Here is an 18,560-nt window from a genome sequence, read left to right on the forward strand (position 1 = left end):
AGAGGAGCTTCCATGGTTTCTATGTGTACCCCATTCGATTCCTTAACTTGTCTAGAACCAACACCACTGCATAGTTCTCATGTCACTTCTCCTTCTCAATCAGTTCCTCTACTGGTATGTGACGGATCGAGTTTAACACCAGAGGGGGGTGAATTGTGTCCCCAAATTCCAATTGGAATCCCTTTTTCAATTTAAACAAATTAATGGCAATTAACAAGTAGCACACAAATTTGGACTCTAATGATTTTCCTAATCAATATTCAATCCAATGCAAGATGTGATACAATATAGTGAATGACCAAATATCAAATAATCAAGAATTGCACAAAACAGATTTTCAAGTAACACACTGCACACAGATTTTTTCAACTCAGATTTTACCTATCAAATGATGTCGAAATGCAACGAAATTTTATATGCAATGTCACAACACCTTAATAAACACTATATCAAAAGTTCAGATCAAAATTCAAAGTTTAAGGCAGTCTTCTAATCTCGGACAGATTAGGGTTTTGAAAATCCTGCAGTTTGAAACAAGTAGTAAATATAAACAAGTAAACAAAGAAATCAACACAGCGATTTATAGTAGTTCGGAGACCCTTCTCCTACGTCTACTACCTAGATTCACCAACCTAGGATTTTCCCAACTCCACTAAGGTGTGGTTTTAAGAGACCCACAAAACTTCTTACACCAAGGGTTTCTAAGAACTCCCTCAAACTTCAATGTTTACAATTTCCCCTAACAAAGGGAATTTCTCAATGGGATTTTCAGCCAAGGTTCTCACAGGTTACCTCAAAGGTATTTGGTGTGGAACTCTCAAGATTACAGCAACACTCTCAAAGATAGGATTTTAAGAACAAGAGAGGTTTAGATTGTAAGTAAACAAAGCCTAAAGGATATAGGAACTTCCCTTTTGCAAAAGCAAGAGTAGTGAGAAGTCCTTGATTGTAGAGGCTTGTATTGGAGAAGATTGTTGTAGCAAATAGCAAGAAAGCTTGATGATTGATGAACTTGATAGCAAGAGGTTTCTCTCAAGGATAATTTTCAATTTGCTTCTCCAAGTTGTATGAAAGGGAAGATCCTCTTTTAAAGGCAATTCTCTCCTATGCTTGCAGCCATTGGATCAAACTTCAAGAGTTGATCTCTACCATCCATTGCAGCTCCTAATCTTGGTCATTGATGATTTGAGCAAACAAATCTCCACCATAGAGCATATAGACGTTGGAAGCTTGAGAGAAGTCAAGTTGTACCTTTCTTCCATAAGTGTTGTCACAAGCACAACCCTTTGATCAATGTATGTCTTCAAATCTTGACCATTCAAACTCTCTTTAATTCTCATCCATGGATGTAAATTGTACTATGCCATCTTGTCCCTTCATTTTGAATCAAAGACTTCAAAAGTGATCCCTTAGTCAAGGATCTTGTTTGATTTCACCAACCTAACTTTCTTGGTAGCACATGTCTTGAGTGAAAATGTCAAGGATCTTGTTTGATTGCACCAATCCTAACTTTCTTGGTAGCACATGTCTTGAGTGAAAATGTCAAGGATCTTGTTTGATTGCACCAACCTAACTTTCTTGGTAGCACATGTCTTGAGTGAAAATGTCAAGGATCTTGTTTGATTGCACCAACCTAACTTTCTTGGTAGCACATGTCTTGAGTGAAAATGTCAAGGATCTTGTTTGATTGCACCAATCCTAACTTTCTTGGTAGCACATGTCTTGAGTGAAAATGTCAAACAAGAATATATCACTAATGATAGAGAGGACAAGGTTTGTCCCACATGTTTGAAAAGAGTTGTATCTCCATGAAGACCACAACCAATAGCCTCAATGTTTGATTCATTCAACTTGATTAAGTGCCTTAGTGGAAAGTTGGCAAATGTAGGATTTTTCATAGTTTCCTAGAGCTCCAAGCTCATTCTTAGAAACAGGACTTCGACCACTCTTAAACATACTGAATTCTGAGCCATATGAGACCACAATGATGATTAACCTACAAGGAAATAGGAGGTAGAACTCCCCAATTGCATGTAAGCTCAAAGAGCTTCATATAGAGCGCATAGGTTAATTACATTAGAAAACAACCCAGAAAATTCATATTACTGCATGATAAATCATTTTATATGTAGTAGAATGTCCATGTAAAATTTCATAACAATCGGAAATCGTTTGGTCACTCAACCAAGCAATTAGATCACTAATAGTGAAACCGATAAATTCTAAGTGTAAATTCAAAGTCATTTTACAAACTCAGTGTAAATGACCTTTTCTCTTGAACTTTACTAAATCAAATATGTTCATAGTGATGAAAATAAGATGCACACGAAATTTCATTTAAATCGGAGTTCATTTGGTTCACCACGTTCACAAAGAACACATATGCACAAAATTAGGTAAAACCTAGTTTTGGCGGAATTTAAGCATATGACCAAATATATGTGATGCACTTAATTTCTCATGATTATAGTCCTAGAACATATATTAAACCTTCATGTGCATGTGGTTCAAGTTTCAAGTCATTTGGACCTAAGTTGGTTAAGATATGATAATTGGAAAATTGATGCTCTAACTTAGTACATGTATGTTTGTTTTCAAAACTTAATTTTCAGCACTACCTCAAAAATATAGTCATTTAAATTCAATTCATATAAATCAAATATTGCTTTAATGTTTCATTATCATTTATAAATGATTTAATATCATCAAAATTAGACATATAGGACCATAGGTCCAACAGTATGATCAGTTTTTTTGTGATAAGAAAAAAGAGGCGTATCAGCAGAAGTAAACAAGGGCAGGCTTGTAGAGTTAATAGGGTACCTGCAAGATTAACTCTTTCTTCATAAGAACCAAATTACAAGAGAGGCTACTGTTCTGTACCAGCTAGAACAGTGGGATATCTCGCTCCTTAATATGTTTATTCTAGTATTCCAACTAAGAAAACCCATCGATGTTTACAACTTAATTTGGTGTGGTGGTTCTAGAGAATATGTATGAAATTGGGGAGTTGAAAGCCAAGTTCATGTCATTGAAAGGGTTTGGTGACGATTTGATCAACAATTTTGAAAGGGGTTAAAACTCCAGCATTTCATTCCATACTAGTAAACGTTAAACCTATCGCTACGAAAGCAATATAGGAATTTACAAACATTGAACAGCAGCCAGACAACCCTCAGCATTGGAATAGATGTCTTGGCAACATCTTAATGTTAATAGGAAGGTAACAAAACATGAGAAAATTTAAATAACATTTTTAAGAGTTTATCTAGCTAGTGATTAAAACAATCCCTCAGCATTGGAATAGATGCTGACAATAAGTTTCAAAATTTAAAATTTTCCCTAGAGCCAAAATTGGTATAAAGAATTGTCTATGCTGACAAGAAATAAACTTTTATTTCTATGTTCCAAAATGGCATTACAGCTAAACAGCTAATTTGAACATTATATATACTATATACATATTACTTCTCTTCACCACAATTTAATTCATTCATATTTAACAAATTTCTTGGCAATGCAGCAGACTATGAGCTTCTTAGGTTTTTCTTTGCTGTCATTCTTCATCCTCACTAGCATCCTTCTTGTTTCATCTCAAAACGATAACGAGTATGAAGATGTTGTCAAGACAGTAAAAAAGATCAACAAACATGTTTTGCCAACTATAAAGGTGAGGCCACCTAATTGGTCTCTTGCTTATAATTGACTATGTTCAATTATATTGTATTATGTTTCATTTTTTATACTTTGTGGATACTAATTTGATGCTTGATTCTGGCTCATAGAGGCCAGATGGAGATCTCATTGATAAACAGAATAAACCAAGTTTCAATCACTCTATTTTACGGGACCACACGATTCAAGTATAAATATATATATATATACATATATATATTCTTCTTTATGCTGTTACTATTTTTAATACATGTCTCTCTACTAATTAATTGTTTATTTTTGCTTCTGTAATTAAAAGGAGGTGCCTGCACAAATGCTTAAAAGGAAGAAATATGCAAGGAACAGTAGGATTTATAATAAAGCATTTCAAATTTGCCTACGAAACAGGATGATGTGTACTAACAATACTATTCCTGTAAGACGAAGCACAATTGCTGATGTTATGAGACTCAATTCTACTTCTGAATTCAAAACGAAACAAAAATCTTTTCAACATCAGCTTCCGATTTTTACTGAGAACCATGAGGTATTTCCAGTAATTTTAGTGTCTACCAAATAAAAACTAACATTTATTGATTAGATAATGTTTTGTACTTATACATTTTGGATGCATGTTTATAGTATGCGACCGTCGTCTATGACGCAGTACCAGTGTTATATGCGGTGGCAGGAGCAATAAAAATAGCTAGGCCATCGGTTTTTGGTGAGAATGGGTGCAGCCAAGCTCATGTTCAAATCAGAACAGGATCAGGACAAGATTTTGAAAGCATTACAGTTGGATGGAATGTTAGTCTTTCTTTTTAATAAATAAATTAATTTTCTTTAGCAATAAGTTTCAAGTAATTAAATGATCAACAACCTATTTTATTTTTCTCCAAATCAGGTATGCCCGGTGTTAAATGGTGATAATAACATCAGACTATTCCTTTTATGGACAGTAAGCTCAAACCTAATTTCTGTTCAATCAACTAGTTTATGTTAATTTAACTTGTTCAATCTTATACTTAGAGGGACGGGTATCAGACGACAAAATGTTACAATTATGAGTGTAATGGATTCGTTGCGGAAAACGACGAGGACAACGAGGACGATGTCGTGCTAGGAGATGAACTTGAGCCATCACCTGCCCATCCCGACATTTATGTCAAAATTTGGAAGGTAACTAAACTGATGATTGTTAAAAAATGCTATATATAATCTCCTGGTTCCTCAACCTGTTATCATTATTTAATCTTTAAATTGAATTAAATTAGGATCCAGTGCGACAAATTTGGTCGTTGATGATTGATGATGACGTGATGGGCGAATGGAGAAGGGATATATTTCTTCGGTTGGGAGGTATATATACGAGTGTAGAGTGGGGTGGTGAGGTATCCAACAACAGGACACAAATGGGGTCTGGTCGTTTTGAAAACGAGGAAGGCGCATGTTATATTTGTAACTTAGAGATCATGACTTTGGATAACCCCCACCATCTCATTCAAGTTCCATTTGAAGAGCTTACGGAAAGGGAGACAAATCCAGAATTGTACAACGTCTCCATTAAGCACAATCGGCGTTACATATACTTTGGTGGCCCAGGCTTAACCGCATGATGCATGCGTGTTCATGTGCGCAGGATCGTGCTTCCCTAAAATAAGAATAGGCCAACATTGAATGACATTATTAATGCTCTGTATTAATTGTAGAGCAGAACTCCATCAATCGGCTGTTCGATCAATATATGTTGAATTAGTAACCTTGTTAGTACGTCACATGTTGCATGTGCGTGGTTATTGAAACTTGGAAGTAGAAGTGAAAGAAATACATATTGAAAGTTTTTGTGCTCACAAAGATCGTTAATCAACGATATAAAAATGTGTGGAATACGTAAAAATAAATCCTTTAGGAAATAATTAAATTAAATCTCTTAATTATTATAAAAACTACTAAACTTGTTCTACATTAGTTAGCCCTACTTTGGAGTTCGTTTGCTTATGAGCACCAAGTGCTCGATGAAATGCCACTGCAAGTACATTTGTCTTAGTACATTGAAGAAAACTACCAAGATGAAATCCATAACCCAAAACGGATAATCGAGCCCAAAGATAAGACCGTTTTAGCAAACATGGGTTAAAAGACCCTTGTTTGCAATCACAACATAGAACTGATTAGGGGCTGCTGGAATCAGAAAACCATGAAAAAAAAAATCCATTTATAAGAAAATAGTATAATTGGGAAAACAATATTTATCAGGTTCGAAAATGGGCTACATTGGTGATCTCTACACCAATTAGAAAGCTGTCTTCTTCTAAGGAACACAATACAAGGATACCTCTAAAATACAACGACACCTCTTAAATTTAATCGACATTATTAACTGACTCTCTTAGTTTTCAAATTTAGTGTTCAAAGCCACTACAAAATCGAAATTCTTTTTAAGGCTATATAATAAAGTAAATTTAATCGAAAAAAAAAAGGAATAAAAAAACAGAGAATTTAAATAACAATCTTAGAAGTTTGTCTAGGGAACAAAGCAATTCCTCAGCATTGGAGGAGATGCATAAATTTAGACAGCTAATTTGAACGTCCTTGGAAACCTAACCGGCTCTTCACATCAATTTAATTCTGAATTAACTAATTTCTTGGCACTGCAGACTATGAACTTCTCAAGTTGTTCTTTGCTGGCATTCTTCATCCTCACTAGTATCCTTGTTTCAGCTCAAAATTATAACGAGTATGAAGATGTTGTCAAGACAGTAAGAAAGATCTACAAGTATGTTTTGCCCAAGTTAAAGGTAATTAAGGCTACTTGTTTGTGTCTTGCTTATTGGCTATGTTTGATTATATTCTGTTTTTAATTTTTTTTATAATTTGTGGATCCTAATTCTATACTTGATTCTTCCACATAGAGTCCAAACAGAGTTCTTATTGATAAATGAAATCAACCAACTTTCAATCATTCTCTTCTTTAGGGACCACACATTTTGCAAAAAGAAAATTTTCACTTTACCTTGCCAATCCAAGTTCGCTGCACTAATCTTGGCATAGGCATTGATCTTGCTCGCCATGACCCGCCGATCTAAGTTTGCTGCAACTTGAATCGGATATACAAAAGTAAAATTTTTATCAATGACCTCATCGATCTAAGTTTGTTGCACTAATCTTGCTCATCGATCTGATCTCTTTGACCCAGTACCCGGTGACCCCTTAACAAGGTTATTGGGTGGATCACTTCACAACCAAAAAAATATCAGGTCGGGTCAAACCCGATCTGATAACGCAGAACTCAACCCAGTGGACACCCCTATTCTTGTCACAAACACATAGTTCTTGTCGTTTTCAAGTGGTCTTGGAATATAGGAAGATTGAACTGGGCCGTGATTGATGTATGGTGAACCAAGTTTCTTTGGACCTATAATGAAGTTTGAGCTTCTTGTTAAGAGAGATCTTTTGCATGGACCAACCACTACCCACATATGAGTTGGTTGTAACCAGCAATCCCAAAAGGTCACTACCTAGAAAATTTGTTGGTTGATTAAAGAAGTCATTTGCCCTCCTTATCATATCAATAAATCACTACTCTCATATCTAAACAAGGTGTTATATTCTATAAAAAAAAGTCACAAGTATTGGCTCTTTACGAACACCCAAAATACAACCCATAAAAAGGCTCAAAGTCATGAAAACCAAACTCCCATGCACAAATGAACGGAAAATCCATATGGATTCCCACAATATGAACGGAAAATCCATATGGATTATGGAATTTTGCAGTTCTTTTTGAGGGCATGAACCAAGTCAAGTTAGTACCAACTACTAACTCAAAGTGCAATCATGTGCTGCTATTTTCAAAGTATACGCATTTTGATTCCCTTACTGCTCACATCTAATTCATATTTCCATGGCTACAAATTGACGCAGCGGCTAACTAGATAACGTTCTAGTTTGTACGTTCTCCATGAGAATAGAAACAATGAGATAATTTTAGTGAGAAATCAGTACTGACAACTTAGCGTAGTTCTTCGTTTCAAGCTGCCTTTTTATTTCTCATACTTGGCCTATATAAAGGCGAATTACAAAGTTCAATACTACGGCTATCAAGCCTCAATACTAGGCAATTAAAAGGAAAATTGAATGTGAAATCGGTAAAGACTAATAGAGACAAAAATCAAAGGAAAATGTCAAACATATTAAATCTCCTTAGATCGTGGAATTGAGCTGATCCTCTTTGTCAATGGTTGCCGTGAATGCTGAAATTTCATTAAATAGCCATGACTTTCTATATTGAGAGTTTGTCCTACATCACAAATTTTTCTCTGAGAGAACTCAGTCAAAATAAGAACCAAGTCCATGTCTAAGCCCTTGAAGTCCAAGTCAACCCACATGCTATATATGAGGACATTTTCTTTCAATTTTCTAAGCCAAAACATTAGACTTTTGACTATTCATATGTGGGAGAGAAATCCATACATATATAGCTATATATACCTCAAAAACAACAAGTAGTAGTTCATTCAACCAAAGAGAGAACATTGAGCATAAACATAATTAGTTCCCTGTTTTAGTTGTCATCAAATATGGGTGTAGTAGGAACTTCTTTCATGCCAAAGACAAGCATGATCCATTTCCAAAGTTTCAAGCCTAACCAACACAAAAACAACATTTCTTCAGTAATGTAAGTTCTTGATATTCCTAAACTTTCACTTAATTAGTAGTTGTTTTCCTTCATTTTTTGGGTTATTTATGGACTCTCTAGCGATGACTATTAATAAATTGTTTTGTTATTTTCTTTATGTTCAGAAGATGTAGAGCCCCAACTCCTCCACCAATTCAGCCAGTTCGAAGACCTCCACAAATAAATAGTGTGTTGAGGGTTACACCAATAGCAACAAACCCGAGAGAGGATCAGAGAGTTGCTATTCCAAGTTCCGTCGTCATCGTTGATGTTGAAGATGATCAGAAAAACCAGAGGGCATTAGATTTAACTGCTCGCCGCTGGAACTCTACATCGGCGCATTAATGGTAGGGTGTAAAATTGTTGGTTCCAAATCTTTTTAAAATTAATTACTGTACATCCCATTGAGTTTCAAGATAACTTGTAATGGTAGGCAAAGTCTTTACAGTTGTCAAATAAGAGAATACTATGTAGTTTGTGTGCAGAAATAGCCTCATAACTTCAAACACTAAGGTTCGAAGTTGGGATGTTGATGTAATATTCTGTATAATAACTCACTTCCACAGTCATTCTATAATTTATTTATTTTTTTATTAAGGTTGAAACCCACTACTTTATTTCATAATAATAAACGTTACACTTAGTGTCAAGTTAACAGTCTAAAAATTTACAAATCCTTGTAGAGCAATTACAAAACTGAAGAACAAACATTGGACAACACCGAGATGTACCCAAATAACCCTGTCCCAGGATAAATCCGCGGCTAATTATGAGATTCAATCATGGATCAATGGTACATTCATTCTATAATTATATGTAGTAATCAAGAACATTTGAATATTTTCATTAACTGAAAATGATAACAATCTTACAATATAAACACACACGGGTAACAGATAGAACGTTATTGACTTAGACTAAGTACATGACTGACAGAGTATATGCAAGTGACCATTGAGGCAACAGTCTAATTCAAATAAGAATCAATTGGACCTAGACTATTGGACTGAGTCTAGTTAGTTGAGTTGGACCTTGTAATCTTATATTCACTTTCAAATTTGGCAATCAGTCACCTAAATAAAGGGCATGTTTGCTGAATTATTCTGGGTTACCAGAAAAAATTTACGGACAACACTTGAGAAGAATTCTTATTTATTTAATGGGTTTGAGTATCAAATTCTAAAACTAAGTGGGTTGTTGTCAAAATTACTAAAACTCAAGGGGTATGTCGCTCCAATTTTCCTTTCTATAATGCAAACCAAGGTAGAGCCGAAAAGAATAAGAGGCAAAAAGTACAAAGAAAATACAAGATTACAAGGAAATTTTGACAAAAAACATAGATATGTCAGTCCACGAGTAGGCTAATTGTGTGGAAAGGGATCTTCTAATGCATATAGAAATAATTGGAAAAAAACAACTTTTGTGTTTGTTAATTATTCGAAAATAAAATAAATCCATTCAATTTTGTCCAATTGCCATATGGATGGCATGCAGGCCTATCTTGGCACACTTGTGCTCCTCCAAAAATGGGGGTTTCTCTTTATCTTTTTGTGAAAACTGCAGTAACTATGAACTTCTTAGGTTTTTCTTTCCTGGTTTGAAACATTATATATACTATAGGATGTATGTTAGTTTCAATTAATTCTCAGTCAACAATTTCTTGACACTACAGACTATGAAGTTCTTAGGTTTTTTGTTGCTGGTATTCGTCATCCTCACCACTATTCTTGTTCAGTTCAAGACAAAAGTTGAGAGCATTACAGTTCTATGGCATGTTAGTATCTCTTTTTATATATTTCTTTATTCTTGATCACTTTTCAATAAATAACCCTAAAAGATTGATTGAGGGAGGACAAAGATTGAGGGGGTTCGAGGGCATACGTGCAATTCCTATCTTTTGGTGCACCAAAAGTCTTAGACTTTGTTCCTCCTCATTCAATAGTAGATGGCATAAAATTTATTTCCATGGGTGAATTGGCTTCTTGTGTGAAGGCCCTGGCATCCATTGTATTGTATTATGTCAAGACCACTTAATTGGTCTCTTGCTTATTGGCTATGTTCAATTATATTTTTTTATACTTTTGTGGATACTAATTTGATGCTTGATTCTTGCTCATAGAGCCCACATGGAGATCTCATTGATAAGCGAAATACAGCAAGTTTCAATCTCTCTATTTTACGGGATCGCACGATTCAAGTATAAAATATATATATATATATATTTATTTATTTATTTTTCTTTCTGCTTTTATTATTTTTAATACATGTCTCTCTACTAATTAATTATTTGTTTTTGCTTCTGTAATTAAAAGGAAGTGCCTACACAAATGCTTAAAAGGAAGAAATATGCAAGGAACAGTAGGATTTATAATAAAGCATTTCAAATTTGCCTACGAAATAGGATGATGTGTACTAACAATACTATTCCTGTAAGACGAAGCACAATTGCTGATGTTATGAGGCTCAATTCTACGTCTGAATTCAAAAAGAAACAAAAATCTTTTCGACATCAGCTTCCGATTTTTACTGAAAACCATGAGGTATTTCCAGTCATTTTAGTTTCTACCAAAATAAAAACTAGCATTTATTGATTAGATAATGTTTTGAACTTATACATTTTGGATGCATGTTTATAGTATGCAAGTGTCGTTTATGACGCAGTACAAGAGTTATATGGGGTGGCAGGAGCAATAAAAATGGCTACGCCATTGGTTTCTGGTGAGAATGGGTGCAGCCAAGCTCATGTTCAAATCAAAACAGGATCAGGACAAGATTTTGAAAGCATTACAGTTGGATGGCATGTTAGTCTTTTTTTTTAATAAATACATTCATTTTCTTTAGCATAAGTTTCAAGTAATTATGCATCTCCAAGAAGTCTCAGGTTTTGCACTTAATCATGGTCATCTCTCATCATTTACATCCTGAAGCTCTCCTCACTTAAAACATTTATGGACATCAAGTGAATGCTTAACTATTTTATAATTTTTTGAATTGGTTCTTGCATATTCTTAAGCCATCTTTTTTCGATGCCCTGTTTTGTTTCTTGTTCTGTTTTCGTTGTTTGAATATATTGCAACTTATCAAAAAATAAAAGTTTCAAGTAATTAAAGGATCAACAACCTATTTCATTTTTCTCCAAAGCAGGTATGCGCGCGTTTTAATGGTGATGATCATAGCATCAGGCTGTTCCTTTTATGGACCGTAAGCTCAAACCTAATTTCTATTCAATCAACTAGTTTATGTTAATTTAACTTGTTCAATCTTATACTTAGAGGGACGGGTATCAGACGACAAAATGTTACAATTATGAGTGTAATGGATTCGTTGCGGAAAACGACGAGGACAACGAGGACAATGTCGTGCTAGGAGATGAACTTGAGCCATCACCTGCCCATCCCGACATTTATGTCAAAATTTGGAAGGTAACTAAACTGATGATTGTTAAAAAATGCTATATATAATCTCCTGGTTCCTCAACCTGTTATCATTATTTAATCTTTAAATTGAATTAAATTAGGATCCAGTGCGACAAATTTGGTCGTTGATGATTGATGATGAAGTGACGGGCGAATGGAGAAGGGATATATTTCCTCGGTTGGGAGGTATATATACGAGTGTAGAGTGGGGTGGTGAGGTATCCAACAACAGGACACAAATGGGGTCTGGTCGTTTTGAAAACGAGGAAGGCGCATGTTATATTCGTAACTTAGAGATCATGACTTCGGATAACCCCCACCATCCCATTCAAGTTCCATTTGAAGAGCTTACGGAAAGGGAGACAAATCCAGAATTGTACAACGTCTCCATTAAGCACAATCGGCGTTACATATACTTTGGTGGCCCAGGCTTAACCGCATGATGCATGCGTGTTCATGTGCGCAGGATCGTGCTTTCCTAAAATAAGAATAGGCCAACATTGAATAACATTATTAATGCTCTGTATTAATTGTAGAGAAGAGCTCGATCAATCGGCTGTTTGATCAATATATGATGAATTAGTAATGTTGTTAGTACATCACATGTTGTATGTGCGTGGCTATTGAAACTTGGAAGTAGAAGTGAAAGAAATACATATTGAAAATTTTTGTACTCACAAAGATCGTTAATCAACGATATGAAAATGTGTGGAATACGTAAAAATAAATCCTTTAGGAAATAATTAAACTAAGTCTCTTAATTATTATAAAAACTACTAAACTTGTCCTACATTAGTTAGCCCTACTTTGGAGTTCGTTTGCTTATGAGCACCAAGTGCTCGATGAAATGCCACTAGTACTGCAGGTACATTTGTCTTAGTACATTGAAGAAAACTACCAAGATGAAATTCATAACCCAAAACGGATAATCGAGCCCAAAGATAAGACCGCTTTAGCAAACATGGGTTAAAGACCCTTGTTTGCTAAAATACAACGACACCTCTTAGATATGACCAATTAGAAAGCTATCTTTTTCTAAGGAACACAATACAAGGATACCTCTAAAATACAACGACACTTCTTAAATTTAATCGACATATTAACTGACTCTTAGTTTTTAAATTTAGTGTTCAAAGCTGCTAAAAAATCGAAAGTCTTTTTAATTGTTGTCTGGTAATTAGAAACCGATGTTTTTCAATTTCATTTTTGGTGTAGCAAACTAGGTTATATATATAATAAAGCAAATTTAATCCAAAAAAAAAATAGGAATAAAAAAAAGAAAGAGAATTTAAATAACAATATTAGGAGTTTGTCTAGGGAACAAAGCAATTCCTCGGCATTGGAAGAGATGCATAATTTTAGACAGCTAATTTGAACTTCCTTGGAAACCTAACCAGCTCTTCACATCAATTTAATTAATTCTGAATTAACTAAATTCTTGGCACTGCAGACTTCGAACTTCTTAAGTTGTTCTTTGCTAGCATTCTTCATCCTCACTAGTGTCCTTGTTTCAGCTCAAAATTATAACAAATATGAAGATGTTGTCAAGACAGTAAAAAAGATCTACAAGCATGTTTTGCTGAAGTTAAAGGTAATTAAGGCTACTTGTTTGTGTCTTGCTTATTGGCTATGTTTGATTATGTTGTGTGTGTGTGTTTTTTTTTTTATTTATAATTTGTGGATCCTAATTCTATACTTGATTCTTCCACATAGAGTCCAAACAGAGTTCTTATTGATAAATGAAATCAACCAACTTTCAATCATTCTCTTCTTTAGGGACCACACATTTTGCAAAAAGAAAATTTTCACTTTACCTTGCCAATCTAAGTTCGCTGCACTGATCTTGGCATAGGCATTGATCTTGCTCGCCATGACCGATCTTAGTTTGCTGCAACTTGAATTTGATATACAAAAATAAAATTTTCATCAATGACCCCGTCGATCTAAGTTTGTTGCACTGGTCTTGTTCATCGATCCGATCACTTTGACCCGGTACTCGGTGACCCCTTAACAGGGTTATTGGGTGGGCCACTCCACAATCAAAAAAAATATCAAGTCAAGTCCAACCCGATCCGATAATGCAGAATCCGGCCTGATGGACAACCCTATTCTTGTCACAAACACACAGTTCTTGTGGTTTTCAAAGTGGTCTTGGAATATAGGAAGATTGAACTGGGCCACGATTGACGTATGGTGGATCAAGTTTCTTTGGACCTATAATGAAGTTTGAGCTTCTTGTTAAGAGAGATCTTTTGCATGGGCCAACCACTACCCGCATATGAGATGGTTGTAACCAACAAGTCAAATAGGTCATTACCTAGAAAATTTGTTGGTTGATTAAAGAAGTCATTTGCCTTCCTTAACAATAAATCACTAGTACTGTCATATCTAAGCAATGTGTTATATTCTATCAAAAACTCACAAGTATTGGCTCTTTACGAACACCCAAAATACAACCCATAAAACCGCTCTAAAAATCATGAAAACCAAACTCCCAAGCACAAATGAATGTATTTTTAAAAGGACTAGCATTTTGATTCCCACAATATGAACGGCAAATCCATTTGTTTTTGATAGAATATAAAAATCTAGGTGAATTTTTCAGAGTGCAATCATGTGTTGCTATTTTCAAAGTATACGCATTTTGATTCCCATACTGTTCACGTCTAATCCATATTTCCATGGCTACAAATTTTTCTCTGAGAGAACTCAGTCAAAATAAGAACCAAGTCCATGTCTACGCCCTTGAAGTCCAAGTCAACCCACATGCTATATATGTGATTAGATCTCTATTTTGAGGTTCCAATATCCTTTAATTAGGATGTTCTAGCACTTAGTTAATGTATTTGATTGCATTTTAGCTTAATTTTACACTTACAAATGTTTCCCCCTGGTTTTGTAGGAATCGGACCTTGTTCGGGCAAGTTGGAGCACTTTTTGGGCACTTTTTACTGTGAGGTGTTGGGACACTTCCCAAGGTGTCCGGACACTTACCGTCCAGACACCCACAGTACCCGTCCGGACACTTTCTTCACAAATTGAGACAGAGGCTCACAAAGTTGGAGGCATGAAGCGTCCGGACACCCGTCCGGACACCTACGGCGAATCTGCAATTTTCTGCACCGAAATTTCAAGGGCATTTGGGGTAAATCATGTATGTAACCAATGGGAAACGATTTTATAAGGGTAGTTAGGTATTTTCTATTGTAAAAAGAGAAGAAAACCCTAAGATTTGGTTGGCTTCCTCATTATTCATTCACTTCTCCAACATGAAGCCACCATAGGAGTAGTGTAGATCTAGTTTCTCTCTCTAAGTTTTCTTTGTTGTTTTTGGTGCTTTCTCTTGATTTTGTATAAACTCTGATTTAGATGACAATAGATTGGATGTTTATTGCAACAATCATAAGTGGGTAGTTCTCTTCTCTAGTTTCTAATCCCGAAAGGTGGATGCAAGGTTTCGATTACTCAAGGTATGTTCAAAGAATCGTAGCTTCGATTCTTCTCTTTTAATTTCGTGATAGTTGTGTGAGTGGATATATGAGAATGACATATTTGATTGTATTCTTGGATTGTCTAGTCTAGGGATTGCATCTAATGTGTTTGATTGAGAATTGTTAAATCCATTGCATGATTTCCTTAATTAATTGAGTTTTCCATTGCATAGCTATTAATTATGTGTATTGATGATGGGGTTTTGGGTTAATTTAGGAATGTGCATGGGAGAGTTATGGTTAATTGATCTTTGAGTGTGAAACTAGGGTGTTAGCCAAGCCGAGCCCCAAGGGGGAACATTAATCCATAATATTAGGTGCTTATCCCTTTGTGTTCATCGTAGATTAAGAGACCCGATGGCCTACATGTATGAATTGAAGTCTTATATCCTAATTCTCTTTGCATATGCATGATTGATAGTATCACACAATGCATTGTGTATGGTTGTGTGTGTTTGTAATGATACCTTGAGTATGAGAACCGAGCAGCCACCGGGACGGATTAGAGACTAGGTTTTTAATTAATTGTTTTAAATCCAATTTGTGCTTACTTTGATTACAAAATCGCTCATGCTACCGAGTCATTCGGCCCATTTCTTTTACTTGCTTTTATTTGATATTCATTGTGTATATTAGTGTTAGCTAGTCATTTGCATATCATTCACTTCAAATTTGCATTGCTTCCTCGTGGATCGATACCGGACTCACCGGTTTATTACTTGACGATACCCTACACTTGGGGTAAGTACACACACTTTGGTGTCGGTCAATATGGGGACACTTTCTTTCAATTTTCTAAGCCAAAACATTAGACTTTTGACTACTTCATGTGGGGGGAGAGAAATCCATACATATATAGCCATATATGAAGTCTGTCTTATATATACCTCAAAAACAACAAGTAGTAGTTCATTCAACCAAAGAGATAACATTGAGCATAAGCATAATTAGTTCCCTTTTTCAGTTGTCATCAAATGTGGGAGTAGTAGGAACTTCTTTCATACCAAAGACAAGCATGATCCATTTCCAAAGTTTCAAGCCTAACCAACACAAAAACAACATTTCTTCAGTAATGTGAGTTCTTGATATTCCTAAACTTTCACTTAATTAGTAGTTGTTTTCCTTCATTTTTTGGGTTATTTATTGACTCTAGCGATGACTATGAATAAATTGTTGTGTTATTTTCTTTATGTACAGAAGATGTAGAGCCCCAACTCCTCCACCAATTCAGCCAGGACGAAGACCTCCACAAATAAATAGTGTGTTGAGGGTAACACCAATAGCAACAAACCCGAGAGAGGATCAAAGAGTTGCTATTCCAAGCTCCGTCGTCATCGTTGATGTTGAAGATGATCAGAAAAACCAGAGGGCATTAGATTCAACTGCTCGCCGTTGGAACTCTACATCGGCGCATTAATGGTAGGGTGTAAAATTGTTGGTTCCAAATCTTAAAATTAATTACTGTACATCCCATTGAGTTTCAAGATCACTTGTAATGGTAGGAAAAGTCTCACAGTTGTCAAATAAGAGAATACGAAGTTGTTTGTATGCACTCATTCATAACTTCAAACGCTAAGGTTCGAAGTTGGGATATGTTGCATGTAATATTCTGTATAATAATTTACCTCCACATTCATTCTGTAAAATATTTAAGAACATTTGAATATTTTAATCAACTGGAAATGATTACAATCTTACAAATATAAACACACACGAGAAACGGATAGAAGGCTATTGACTTAGGACTAGCTAGAAGTCAGTGCACCCGTAAAAACTCGAGGACAAGTGGTCCTCAAAACCAACCTCAGGGAAGCAACCCTCAGGTCAATAATCCCAACAATAGAATGCTACACTCAATGACCCCAGGCAAAGGCAACTGAATGCTCCCATCACCCAAGACAGTTCCTCAAACTCATGCAACATATGGATGCCCTAACCAAGATGCTGCACGTACGCACCTCAGCAGCCCCAGAAACCTCAACCTCAATAGCAACAAAAGAGGCATGAGAACCGAAGTACTCCTCCCGGAAGCGAGGAAGATAGGTGTTCTAGCTCAGAAAACCTGAGGCATAACCCTCTAGGAAGGGCCTCTAGTGGGAGCACCCAAGAAGTACAATCTTGGAAAATCTACGAGGGTGTTGAGTGGGCAGGCAAAAGTAGGTGAACGCGCCAGCTATGACACCACCAGCTGCACCAATTAACGCACGCTCAACGACGGTTGGGTTTTTTAGGACAGACTGCGACTTCGGGCTGTTCTGGGATGTGGGTTTGATCCGGATTAGGGGTTCGAACATGGTTTGGGAGGTAAAGTGGAGGCGGAGGCAAATGGCAGGTGGTTTGGGGTGGATAAGAGAGTTGCATTGAAGCGTGAGAGAAGGCTTGTGATGTTAGAGCAGATTGGGTGGCGATCTTCGAACTGGTTGGGGTTTGGAGAAGGCAGACCAAGAGACTGACAGAGGAGCTTCCATGGTTTCTATGTGTACCCCATTCGATTCCTTAACTTATCTAGAACCGACACGAGTACTGCATTTTTCTCATGCCACTTCTCCTTCTCAATCATTTCCAACTGAGAAAACCGATCAATGTTTACAACTTTGGTGTGGTGGTTCTAGAGGTAGCCACCGGAAGGAGATCAGTGTTAATTGTAGAAGAGCTCAATCGGTTATTTGATCAATATATCTTGAGTTAGTAATCTTGTTAGTACATCACATGTTGTATGTGCGTTGCTATATATTGAAACTTGGATATGGTAGAAGTGAAAGAAATACATATCGAAAGTCCACAAAGATCGCTAATCAATGATCCCAATATTTTGGGATGTTTTCCTCTTCTTTTTAAAAATCTTAAAAGGAAAAAAATAAGGTCTCCTCTGCCTGAACAATCAGCAATTTGAAGAAGTTCAAACGATCTAGATGTACCAATATTGGTAATCTTTTTGTGTGATGCAGTTGTTTGCTTACCTAATTGACATGTACCACACATATCGACGATATCGTGAACTGAACCAATCTTTGGTATGCTTTTCACAATTTCAAATTTAGCAATTTTCTGCAACTCATAAAAATTAAGGTGTGCCTGTCTCTTATGCTATAATCTGTCAAAGAAAGATATTCTAGTAGTGCTCGACAATATTCTGCTGACTTAGGGTTTTCTGGTTCTAGCTTTACCTGGACTAATAGGAGATGTTGGGCAAGATTAGACAGAATGTGTGTCAATAGTGAATGGCAAAACAAATTTGCATCCACGTTGGTCTCTCATTTACCTAGGACTAATTCAGATCATTCTCCTCTTTTAGTTAAAATTGTGGACCATCATCATAGT

At 35.9% G+C, this 18,560-nt stretch overlaps 3 protein-coding genes across 3 annotated transcripts; all 3 read left to right on the top strand.

Moving 5' to 3' along the window:
• The first annotated feature begins 21 nt into the window (after positions 1-21).
• On the top strand, positions 22-6,740 carry LOC119987710. Its single transcript, XM_038832631.1, has 11 exons — positions 22-114; positions 3,524-3,670; positions 3,786-3,863; positions 3,974-4,201; positions 4,297-4,461; positions 4,559-4,612; positions 4,684-4,833; positions 4,929-5,203; positions 5,364-5,439; positions 6,312-6,452; positions 6,630-6,740. Exons 1-11 carry the CDS (start codon positions 22-24, stop codon positions 6,738-6,740), a joined length of 1,518 nt encoding a protein of 505 aa, XP_038688559.1.
• Positions 6,741-8,160: 1,420 nt separating this feature from the next.
• Positions 8,161-8,904, top strand: LOC119987959. Its single transcript, XM_038832872.1, has 2 exons — positions 8,161-8,332; positions 8,458-8,904. Exons 1-2 carry the CDS (start codon positions 8,235-8,237, stop codon positions 8,675-8,677), a joined length of 318 nt encoding a protein of 105 aa, XP_038688800.1. The 5' UTR covers positions 8,161-8,234; the 3' UTR covers positions 8,678-8,904.
• A 514-nt stretch (positions 8,905-9,418) lies between these two features.
• Positions 9,419-12,191, top strand: LOC119987711. Its single transcript, XM_038832632.1, has 6 exons — positions 9,419-9,595; positions 10,005-10,106; positions 10,645-10,872; positions 10,969-11,133; positions 11,605-11,754; positions 11,850-12,191. The coding sequence occupies exons 1-6, from the start codon at positions 9,419-9,421 to the stop codon at positions 12,189-12,191; spliced, it is 1,164 nt and encodes a 387-aa protein (XP_038688560.1).
• Positions 12,192-18,560: the final 6,369 nt, after the last annotated feature.

This window comes from Tripterygium wilfordii, chromosome 21, assembly GCF_013401445.1.
Source record: "Tripterygium wilfordii isolate XIE 37 chromosome 21, ASM1340144v1, whole genome shotgun sequence".
Classification (NCBI taxonomy): domain Eukaryota; kingdom Viridiplantae; phylum Streptophyta; class Magnoliopsida; order Celastrales; family Celastraceae; genus Tripterygium; species Tripterygium wilfordii.

Excerpts from the sequence above, each read along its gene's own strand:
- LOC119987711 (XM_038832632.1), top strand. The coding sequence starts at position 9,419 with ATGTTTGCTGAATTATTCTGGGTTACCAGAAAAAATTTACGGACAACA. Across the intron at positions 9,596-10,004 it reads TTTCTATAATGCAAACCAAG|ACTATGAAGTTCTTAGGTTT; the intron begins GTAGAGCCGAAA and ends TTGACACTACAG. Across the intron at positions 10,873-10,968 it reads TTTTTACTGAAAACCATGAG|TATGCAAGTGTCGTTTATGA; the intron begins GTATTTCCAGTC and ends GCATGTTTATAG.
- LOC119987710 (XM_038832631.1), top strand. The coding sequence starts at position 22 with ATGTGTACCCCATTCGATTCCTTAACTTGTCTAGAACCAACACCACTG. Across the intron at positions 3,671-3,785 it reads ATGTTTTGCCAACTATAAAG|AGGCCAGATGGAGATCTCAT; the intron begins GTGAGGCCACCT and ends TCTGGCTCATAG. Across the intron at positions 3,864-3,973 it reads TACGGGACCACACGATTCAA|GAGGTGCCTGCACAAATGCT; the intron begins GTATAAATATAT and ends TGTAATTAAAAG.
- LOC119987959 (XM_038832872.1), top strand. The coding sequence starts at position 8,235 with ATGGGTGTAGTAGGAACTTCTTTCATGCCAAAGACAAGCATGATCCAT. Across the intron at positions 8,333-8,457 it reads AACAACATTTCTTCAGTAAT|AAGATGTAGAGCCCCAACTC; the intron begins GTAAGTTCTTGA and ends CTTTATGTTCAG.